At 43.1% G+C, this 11,374-nt stretch overlaps 2 protein-coding genes across 2 annotated transcripts; both read left to right on the plus strand.

Moving 5' to 3' along the window:
• The first annotated feature begins 1,489 nt into the window (after nt 1–1,489).
• Nucleotides 1,490–3,475, plus strand: LOC138889603 (uncharacterized). Its single transcript, XM_070172936.1, has one exon. The coding sequence runs from the start codon at nt 1,490–1,492 to the stop codon at nt 3,473–3,475; it is 1,986 nt and encodes a 661-aa protein (XP_070029037.1).
• Nucleotides 3,476–5,269: 1,794 nt separating this feature from the next.
• LOC138889611 (uncharacterized) lies at nt 5,270–7,126 on the plus strand. Its single transcript, XM_070172945.1, has 3 exons — nt 5,270–5,435; nt 5,526–5,848; nt 6,875–7,126. Exons 1-3 carry the CDS (start codon nt 5,270–5,272, stop codon nt 7,124–7,126), a joined length of 741 nt encoding a protein of 246 aa, XP_070029046.1.
• Nucleotides 7,127–11,374: the final 4,248 nt, after the last annotated feature.

Raw genomic sequence — 11,374 nt, forward strand, 5'->3', positions numbered from 1 at the left:
CCATCCAAACTTCCGAATCAGCAACTGCTGAAGAGAACAGAATCTTGCGGCTTCGCATGTTGGAAATGTTGGATGACTGGAACAATGGAAAAGAGCCGCCGAGTGTAATCCCTGGATTCCCCGAGTTGTTCTCTAGGACAAGTGGGACTTCCAACATCCCCATAAGTTATCCAACTACCCCATTCGGGTATCCTACCATTTCAGCCCACTCTACTGGATCGCCCTCCGATTCTTATCCCCGGGTGTCAACAACAGATGTGGCTACAAACATATTCGCTGCACCGCCTTGTCCAATTGCGGCACAACCTGCTATACACAGGCCTAATTTTGACTCTTCCTCATTCACATTTCAAGCACCATCCTTCTCGTTGGAACCAACTCGGTTTACTACCAGCGCTCACCCTCAGCAGCCTCAATACGAGCTTACTCCTAGGCAAGACCGAAATCCCAAAGCTCCTGAACAAGATGAAATGGTGAGAAGAATGAGGAGCCTGGAGTAGAGCTTAAAAAATTTGCAAGGCTTAAGCGGGCAGAAGAGTGTCTCCTATACTGATCTGTGCATGTTCCCTCATGTACACCTGCCCGTAGGGTTCAAAACACCGAAGTTTGAGAAATATGATGGGCATGGCGATCCCATTGCTCACCTCAAAAAGTATTGCAACCAATTGTGTGGGGCTGGCGGCAAAGAAGAATTGTTGACGGCATACTTCGGAGAAAGCTTGGTGGTCATAGCCTCATAGTGGTACATGGATCAGGACATACTCGATGGCACATTTGAGACGATCTTGCCAGAGATTTTGTAAGGCAGTTTCAGTATAATATTGACATCGCGTCAGACAGGAATTCTTTGTCAAACTTGAAGAAGAAACCCTCAGAAAGCTTCAAAGAATATGCTATTAAATGGCGCGAGCAAGCATCAAGGGTAAAACCTCCCATGGATGAAATAGAAATGGTCAGTACTTTCCTCCAAGCTCAAGAATCAGATTACTTCCAAAACATGATGTCGTCCATGGGAAAACCTTTCGCAGAAGCGATTAAGATCGGGGAAATGGTAGAAAATGGGCTTAAAACGGGTCGAATTCTAAGCCAATCTGCTATCAGAGCTACCTCCCAAGCCATTCAGGGTGGGTCTGGAGGAATAGCAAAGGGAAAAAAAAGGGAAGAAACATTCATGGCAGCGTCGGGTACAAGGAGAAACTACACTCCCAGATCCCTTTTCTTAGAGAGGATCCCGCAGCACTATTACCCTCACCAAGATTTAGCCTGTACCCCTCATCCATACTCGGTCATGAATACTCAGCCATATGTCCGGCCACAATAACAAGCCAACAGAAATCAAGCTCTACCTCCCAGAAATCAGCCTCCTTACCGGAACCACTATAATCCACAACTACCCCAGAATAACTTCCTTCCTCAAGAACCACCCAAAAGACAAACTTTCACACCCATTGGTGAACCGTATTCTACCCTATTCCCAAAACTGGTCCAAATGGGCTTCCTGCAACTAGTCCCTCAGACAAGGCAAAATCCAGCATCACCTGCTTACAGAGCCGGTGTCATGTGTGTTTATCATTCGGGAGCAGAAGGGCATGATACCAATGATTGTTGGACTTTAAAAAGGGCGGTAAAGAACTTAATAGAACAGGGAAAGATAGTATTAAGGGACGAGGAGGTCCCAAATGTGACCAACAATCTGTTGCCCGCTCACAATAATGGGCCGTTGATTGGGATGATCTGTGAGGACAAGGAGTTTGATCCTACCCCGAAAGCTATAATCGCCATTGTCGATGCAGAGATAAAGCCTAAAGCAGCCCCGAAGCAAGAGAAAGGGGAAAAGAAGACTAATACCATCAAGGCTGAGCTCGAAAAGAAGGCTGAGACAAAGACAGAGACGGTGGTGCCTTCGGAGAATGATGTTCTCTATATTCCACGAGGTCGATCAGAGAAGCCACAGAGATTCGAAATAAAAAGGGGAATGCCGGTGTACGTGTCAAAAAGCGCCTATGTGGTCCGGGGGATGATTAAACCGCCTCGGCTGAATAAGCCAGTGGTTATCGGACGCGTACCACAGAAGCCAATGACAGACCCGTCTACGGTACCGTGGAATTATCAACAAACATTGGTTACATACAAAGGCAAAGAGATCGCGGGGGAACTTCCAAAAAATACTTCTGCTGGAAAATATCCAGACATTCAAGAAGTGAACGATGCCACATGGAAGCGCTTCCCACCCAAGAAGAATGTAAGCGCTGAAGAAGCAGAGGCTTTCTTCCGGAAGATGAATATGCCTGACTATGAAGTGGTAGATCAGTTGCGCAAATACCCTGAACAAGTGTCTATGCTATCTTTGCTAATGAGATCCGTCGAACATCAGAAGATCCTGCTCAAAACCTTGAATGAAGTGTATGTGTCAGCTGAGACTTCAGTTGAACAACTTGAAAGAATGACGGAAAGGTTCTTTGCGGTTAATCAAGTTTCTTTTAGCAAGAACGATTTGCCTCCGAAGGGAGCAGCTCACAACAAGGCTTTACATCTGACAGTCAAGTGTGAAGACTACTACGTCAAGCGAGTAATGTTGGATGGGGTTTTGGGTGTTGACATTTGTCCGCTCTCCATGCTGCAAAGAATGGAAATTGGGACCAAAAGGATTCACCCCAATAATGTCTGTGTAAGAGCTTTTGATGGCATCAAGATGGAAACCCTCGGAGAAATAGACTTGATATTGACTATCGGGCCGGTGGAGTTCGAAGAAACTTTCCAGGTACTGGATATGAACACATCTTACAACTTTCTCCTCGGAAGACCCTGGATTCATGCTGCAGGGGCTGTACCCTCCACTCTCCACCAAATGGTGAAGTTTGAATATGAAGATAGGGAAATTGTGGTCCACGGAGAAGACAAACAGTTTATTTATCGGGACCCATCCATCCCATATCTTGAAGCAAGAGAAGGGAGTGAGCACACAGTTTATCAGGCCTTTGAAATTGTGGTTGCAGACCAATACAAAGAAGGAAAACCTTGCCCCCAACCTTTCCTTTCTAATGCATCAATCATGGTGGCCAAAGAAATGATCCGACATGGTTTCAAACTGGGGAAGGGACTTGGGAGATCATTGCAAGGGATAGTTGAACTTATCACCCTGCCCACCAGTGAAAAGTTCTTCGGGGTAGGTTTCCGACCCACTCCAGCTGATAAAAGATGGGCAAATGATAGAAAGAATTATGGTTGGGTTTTGCCTCAGCCGGTTCCGCATCTTTACAAAACATTTGTCAAGCCAAAGTACATTGAAGAAGAAGATGATGAGGCCTTTACGGCCGAAAAGATTGAGGAAATATATGGGAAAATACTATATGAAACCCACATTGTCCAGCCAGGGGAGGGCTCAAGCACCGCTGAGGTGCTATATATGGGACCCAATGCCAAGCTGCAAAATTGGAAGGCTATGCCATTCCCAACCAGGCGGGAGTTCCGGTAGACCTGTCCTGCCACTCTTTCGGCATCACGAGTTATTTCAGGGTGTAACTCGGATGTTTTTCTTTTAGTTTCCTGTCTTTTAAATACTAATGTGAACCTTGTTATCTTCAAATTCAATGAAATGAAATTAATATTTCATCGTTCATCTCTCTTCATTCTTTCTGATTTTTGTTACTTTTTCTTATTTCTTCTTTCAGTTCTAATAATGCGGCTTTAAATAACATGACATGCTTGCGGACTTCATGCCCAGATCCAAACACGCTATCTAATTGTGAAATAATGAACCAAGAACCGGAATATGACGAAGAAGATGCTTTTAGGGAAATAAATCGAGAATTGGAACACTTTGAAATAAACCTAAGCCGAATTTGAATGACACCGAACCGATTAATTTGGGAACTCCTGAAGAAATCCGAGAAACCAAAATAAGCATTCACACAGATGAGAAAACGCGAAATGCAATAACTCAACTCCTCTTTGAATTTAAAGACGTGTTTTCTTGGTTATACGATGACATGCCAGGATTAGGTGTTGATCTAGTGGTGCATAAATTGCCAATTTACCCTGATTGTCCTCCAGTTCAACAGAAGCAAAGGAAGTTCAAGACTGATATCAGTGATAAGATCAAAGAAGGAATCACAAAGCAGTTGAAAATAGGAGTAATTCGGGTAGTCCAGTATATTACGTGGTTGGCTATTGTAGTTCCTGTACCAAAAAAAGATGGGAAAACTCGAGTGTGTGTGGATTATCGAGATTTGAATAGGGCAAGTCCCAAAGACAATTTCCCGTTGCCCAACATCCACATCCTTGTTGATAACTGTGCCACACATGAGATACAGTCTTTCGTAGATTGTTACACTGGATATCATCAGGTGTTAATGGATGAAGAAGATGCCGAGAAAACCGCCTTCACTACACCTTGGGGTACTTACTGTTATCGGGTTATGCCATTCGGTTTAAAGAATACCGGGGCAACTTACATGAGAGCCATGACTGCCATTTTTCATGATATGATGCATCAAGAGATAGAGGTGTATGTAGACGATGTGATAGTCAAGTCCAGGACTCAGGACGATCATGTTCGAGACTTGAGGAAATTTTTTGAGAGGCTGAGAAAGTACGATCTGAAGATGAATCCGGCTAAGTGTGCCTTCAGAGTTCCATCGGGCAAGCTTTTGGGTTTCATAGTAAGCAGGATAGGTATCGAGTTATATCCAACAAAGATAAAGTCTATCCGAGATCTACCTCCTCCAAGAACGAAGAAAGATGTGATGAGTTTATTGGGCAGGTTAAACTATATCAGTCGATTCATTGCCCAACTGACTAGCACATATGAGCCCATATTCAAGCTATTGAGGAAGGATGCAGCAATCAAATGGACGGCTGAGTGTCAAGAGGCTTTTAACCAGATCAAAGAATATCTTTCAAATCCTCCAGTTTTGGTCCCGCCAGAGCCAGAGGACCCCTGTTTTTGTATCTGATGGTCTTGGAAAATTCTTTCGGTTGTGTCCTCGGACAATATGACATAACTGGAAAGAAAGAGCAGGCGATCTATTACTTAAGCAAGAAGTTCACCGGTTATGAGGTCAAGTACACTTTGTTGGAAAGAACGTGTTGTGCTTTGACGTGGGTCACTCAAAAATTGAGACATTATCTCCAAGCTCATACTACTTACCTCATAACCAGGTTAGATCCTTTGAAGTACATATTCCAGAAACCGATGCCTACTGGGAGATTATCAAAGTGGTAAATCTTGCTTACTGAATTCGACATAGTTTATGTCACTCGCACGACAATGAAAGCCCAGGCGTTAGCAGATCATTTGGCTGAGAACCCGATTGACGATGAGTACCAACCATTGAGTACTTATTTTCCAGATGAAGAGATAAATACCATAGGAGTAGTCTCGGAAGACGCTCATGCTTGGAAGATGTTCTTTGATGGGGTTGTAAACGCCAAAGGTGTAGGAATTGGGGCAACCTTGATCTCACCCACCGGTCAACACTATCCGGCTATAGCTAGGCTTCGTTTCTTTTGCACGAACAATACAGCTGAATATGAAGCCTGCATCATGGGCATGAATATGGCGATCGATCAAGATGTTGAAGATTTGTTGATTATGAGGGATTCTGATCTGATTATCCAACAAGCCCAGGGTAAATGGGAGATTCGAGATGTCAAGCTTATTCCTTACCGGCAGCACGTGGAGGATCTCAGCAATCGATTCAAATCAATAGAGTTCAGGTATATACCGCGGTGTCACAATGAACTAGCCGACGCACTTGCCACCTTAGCTTCAATGTTACCTTATCCAGGCAAACCCCACATTGATCCCTTGGAAATACAAATCAGGGAAAGACACAGTTACTGTAATGTAATCGAGGTGGGACCAAGTACCCAACCATGGTACCATGATGTTAAGAGGTTCTTGAAAACACAAGAATACCCCGAACATGCTACTGGAGATCAAAAGAGAACTATTAGGTGGCATGCGAGTGGATTCTTTTTAAGAAGCGACGTATTGTATAAAAGAACCCCGGATCTCAATTTGTTAAGATGTGTTGACGCCGAAGAAGCAGGAAGAATCATGCATGAAGTACACACAGGAGTGTGTGGACCTCATATAAACGGGTATGTTTTAGCAAAGAAAATCCTTCGAGCGGGTTATTACTGGATGACCATGGAAAAGGATTGTTTTAGTTTCATTCGGAAGTGTCATCAGTGTCAGGTGCACGGTGATTTGATTCATGCACCTCCCACAGAACTACATCTCATGTCTGCACCTTGGCCATTTGTTTCCTGGGGTATGGATGTCATTGGTCCGATTGAGCCCAAAGCTTCAAATGGGCACAGATTCATATTAGTCGCTATTGATTACTTTACAAAATGGGTCGAAGCTGTCACTCTCAAATCGGTCACTAAGAAAGTCGTGGTGGATTTTGTACATTCAAATCTTATCTGTCATTTCGGTATTCCTGCAACTATCATCACAGATAATGCGGCAAACCTGAATAGTCACTTGATGGAGGATGTATGCGAACAGTTCAAAATAACGCATAGGAATTCCACTCCTTATCGGCCCAAGGCCAATGGCGCTGTTGAAGCAGCGAACAAAAACATCAAGAAGATTTTGAGGAAGACAATCCAGAGTTCCAGACAATGGCATGAACAATTACATTTTGCCTTGTTGGGATATCGCACTACAGTACGCACATCAGTAGGGGCAACCCCATAATTGTTAGTTTATGGGACTGAGGCTGTGATACCGGCAGAGGTAGAAATTCCTTCACTCCAAACCATTGTTGAAGCAGAGATTGAAGATAACGAATGGGTTAAGACTCGATTGGAGCAGTTGACCTTAATTGATGAAAAGCGAATGGCTGCGGTCTGTCACGGGCAGTTGTACCAACAAAGAATGGCCCGTGCTTACAACAAGAAAGTTCGACCTAGGAATTTTGAAGTAGGTCAACTAGTGTTGAGGCGCATTCTTCCACATCACCAGGAAGCAAAAGGAAAATTTGCTCCTAATTGGAAAGGTCCGTACATCATCAGGAAGATATTGCCAAGAGGAGCGTTGTATCTGGGTGATATTGAAGGAAATGATCCTGAAACAGCTGTGAACGCGAATGCAGTCAAAAGGTACTATGTCTGAGTTTACTTCGGTGATGTGTTGGCACGTTTGAGATGATGAAGGCTTTTATTCCCGCTACCCAAACACTATCAACTCTTTCTACAAACCCTTTGAGCTGGTTACATTTCTTTATCTACCCTCTTTGAAATCCAAAAGCACAGTTGAAACAAAAAAAAATGATTGTCTTGAACTACGTCTGACTTGATTCCGAAAGGATACGTAGGCAGACTCTCTCTGGGGTTCAGTCACACCAAAACAAAAAATCCAATTTTCCCTGAAGTTGAAACTGGGGCAAATGTTATAATGGTTCAACCACGGGCACACCAAATGGTTCCAAAGTTGTAATTTCATCCACAACTCTTTTTACCAAACAACCGAGTACAAATCCTTCGGATCAATTGCCTAAAGGAAGGGGAAACCAAGAAATAACATTTGTTGGAAGTTGATGCATTCTAAAATCGAGAGAAATAAAATGAGAGAGTCTTATCGGTGAAAACCTTCGGGCACCATGAGACGACGGGAGTAGAGAAACCAAGTATGAGAGAGTTCGTTTAGTGAAAACTGCAAAAGGTACTATCGGGCGACGGTGAGAAGAGAAATGAGAGAGGTCGACTAGCGAAAACCCGCAAAGGGCGTTGTCGGCCGAAAAGATGATTTCACCATAGAAAGTTCTGGCAAGGTTCCCTGGTTTGGGAAACATAGATCCGTTTTGGTTCATGAGGAGATGCAAGTTCGTGAGGTTCGGGCATCCAGTCCAAAAAGCATGTCATGTCAGTTTAAAGCCAGCATGCACCTTAGATAAGTCCTTCTTTTCCCCCGAAAGGGACGCTTCTCTTTTAAATTCGTTTTTCTGCTCTTTGTTTACCTTTCCTTGAATCCCTTTCGGCTTAACCCTAAATTCCAAAATGTGTTAGAAAGAAAGGTGGCAGGACCGGTTTCACAGAGCTCCGTCTGGCAAGAGGTGAAGAAAATACCCAGCCTCAGTGGTGCGTCAGTCCAATCCCGACTGATCATGATGTTCGATTACCTCCAAAGCAAAGGCATTAAAAAAAGAGAAAGAGAAGAAAGTCAAAGGCAAAGGTCTAGAAAGCGGAATGAAAATCAAAGCCTTACACGGGTGAGTCATCATGAAATCCTGAAATCTGAGTCTTATCAGTTTGAAAGGGGTCGCCTTTGAAGCCAATCAATGGCGAAGTTTCTCAACAGAAATGAGGCTGGGACCAAGCAATTGGAATGATCAAGGCCACCGAACCAACCACCGTTTTCAAACTGACAATTGTTCTTTGTTTGGAAAATTGAAACAGGTGCAATCCAAAGCAACCGTGCAAGAAGCAGGTGCAACCAAAAGGGAAAAGAAATGCACAAGTGCAAGAAACAGCTTTGCAGCAAGGAATCAACCCAAAAGGGAAGTTTCCTCCAAATTCTTTCCTGCATTTTTACTGAACAAAAATAATTAAAGAAAAAAGCGAAAAGAGAAATAAGAAGAAAATTCCAAAAAAGGGGGTTAGTTTAGAATCCCCAATATCAACCTACGCATTTACCAATATTAGGGCTCCAATCCCTAAGTTGAGATTTTAGACATAGGGCCTCCATTCCCTAGTCGCCTTTTTGCCAATATTAGGGCTCCAATCCCTGAGTTGAGATTTTAGACATAGAGCCTCCATTCCCTAGTCACCTTTGCCAACATTATGGCTTCAATCCCTGAGTTGAGATTTTAGACATAGGGCCTCCATTCCCTAGTCACCTTTGTCAACATTAGGGCTCCAATCCCTAAGTTGAGATTTTAGACATAGGGCCTCCATTCCCTAGTCGCCTTTGCCAACATTAGGGCTCCAATCCCTAAGTTGAGATTTTAGACATAGGGCCTCCATTCCCTAGTCACCTATGCCAACATTAGGGCTCCAATCCCTAAGTTGAGATTTTAGACATGGGACCTCCATTCCCTAGTCACCTTTACCAACATTAGGGCTCCAATCCCTAAGTTGAGATTTTAGACATACTGCCTCCATTCCCTAGTCGCCTTTTACCAACATTAGGGCTCCAATCCCTGAGTTGAGCAGTTTTTCATTTAGCCGACATTAGGGCTCCAATCCCTGAGTTAAGCATTTTTTTCTTTAGCCGACATTAGGGCTCCAATCCCTGAGTTGAGCAATTTTTTTTAGCCGACATTAGGGCTCCAATCCCTGAGTTGAGCGATTTTCGTTTAGCCGACATTAGGGCTCCAATCCCTGAGCTGAGCAATTTTCCTTTAGCCGACATTAGGGCTCCAATCCCTGAGTTGAGCAATTTTTCTTTTAGCCGACATTAGGGCTCCAATCCCTGAGTTGAGCAATTTTCCTTTAGCCGACATTAGGGCTCCAATCCCTTGGTTGAGCAAGTTTTCTTTAGCCGACGTTAGGGCTCCAATCCCTGGGTTGCGCCTTTTAGACTTTAGGTTTCCAATCCCCTCATCAGTTCTGTAGATTTTTATGGCAATTTACTCATGAAATTTTCCTAGTGAAACTGGGGCAGAAAAATTTTGTTCGTTTGTTTGTTTTGTTGTCTGAGCAGGTTTGACCTTGAAGCGCAGGGATCGAGATGACCTACGGAGTGAGTCTCAATATAAAGAAAGGAAGGAAAGAGCAAAAGAAGATGAGCCCAAATACTGGAGCAAACAAAGTGCAGATTGCCAAATATTTGATTGATGTCACGAGCTCCGCCAATCCCGCTTCACTCAATGCTGCAGAAATAAACAAGCACCTACGACTTGCAAGCATCAAGATTCAGATCGAAGTCTACAAGCAGAATCATCTAAGACTCAAGATCAAGTTGCGAAAGAATTATAGATAGGAACCTTGTAACTAGTAATTGATAGGCATAGATAGCTTAGCTTTGATTTTTCTTTTTAATGTAATAAGGAAGTCAGTGAGCAGTAGTAGCAGCAGCAACAGCAGTAACAGTAAAGTCGCAGCGTCATGGTAGTCCCAGCTACCAAAACTTCCCGAACTACATTAACATGATTCCCTTCTGGCCAGGGATATGTAGGAAACCTTTGAAGCGAATGTTCGGTTAAATCTTTGTCAAAAAAAATGCTTCACACGGAGTACTCGAAGGGGCAAAAATCGTTTGTATCTGTTCACTTTATCTTTGCACGAAAACTCTTTGTGTTTCCGGACAAAGAGGGGCAGCTGTGAGCACGTGATTTTTGTTTTCACGAAAATTACTCCAAAAGAAAAATCCAAATAAAACAAAATGTCATCTGTGTAAAATTTTTGAGAATTTACGTGACATTTTGCTAATTATTTGTCCGTAAATGTCTACTTTGTTTTAGTTAAGTAAAAAATACAAAAATATAGATCGCATGTATACTTAGGATTTAATTGTGCATTTACGAATCAATTAAACAATAATTTTGGTTTTCAAAGGGGAAATCACAAAAAATATGCATTTCTATTCTAATTGTCGTCATTGTGTGATTTTTATTTTAATTAAACGTTTTAATTTGTGTGTTAATTATTGTTGAATGTTAGTTAATATTTGTGTAGTTTAATTTTGGTTTTAATTTAATTAGGAATTTTTGTTTAAATTAAAAGAATGAAAAGGGAAGAAATAAAGAGAAAGTCGGATTGGGCCAGTTCGAATTAAATAGACCAGGCCCAAACCAAAATAACCCCATACCCGACCCATTACTCGGATCGACCCATTCCCAACACTAAACCAAACGACGTCGTCCCCTTAAGTGAAAAGATCAAGGTCGTTGATCATCAATGATCCAACAGCCGAAATTCAACTCCCTCGTCCCATATATAAACCCCCCTCTCTTACCCCACGCCCCCTAAACCAAACCCCCATTCACCTTCATCTCCGAACCTCAGAGAATAAACAAACCCTCCGCCTTCAACCACCATGCACCGCCCACCGAAAATCGCCTCACGACGGTTCTGTTGGTCCAAACAACCCCATCTTCACACCATAGAACCCCCTCACCCTCCTCTTTCTGAATCTACCTTCTATTGTCCTCGAATCCCAGTAGTATGCTTCGAATCTTAGATCGAAAATAAGGCTGGAACCCTAGTTCGTTCAATGACTTGCAATTTCACACCACAGCTTCCCCAAGACTTCCTCGTTCCAGTCCCACGCTCAGTTTGCTCCGAATCATCCCCGAGCTCCTCGAATCTTAAATAAAAGGAATCGACCCAAACCCTGGTCAGCTCAAATGCCACCAAATTCACACCCTGTGACTTACTAGCCCCCTTACCAGGAATCCCTGATAGATCCTGTTCAAATCAT

The sequence above is a fragment of the Nicotiana sylvestris genome, chromosome 1, assembly GCF_000393655.2.
Source record: "Nicotiana sylvestris chromosome 1, ASM39365v2, whole genome shotgun sequence".
Lineage (NCBI taxonomy): Eukaryota > Viridiplantae > Streptophyta > Magnoliopsida > Solanales > Solanaceae > Nicotiana > Nicotiana sylvestris.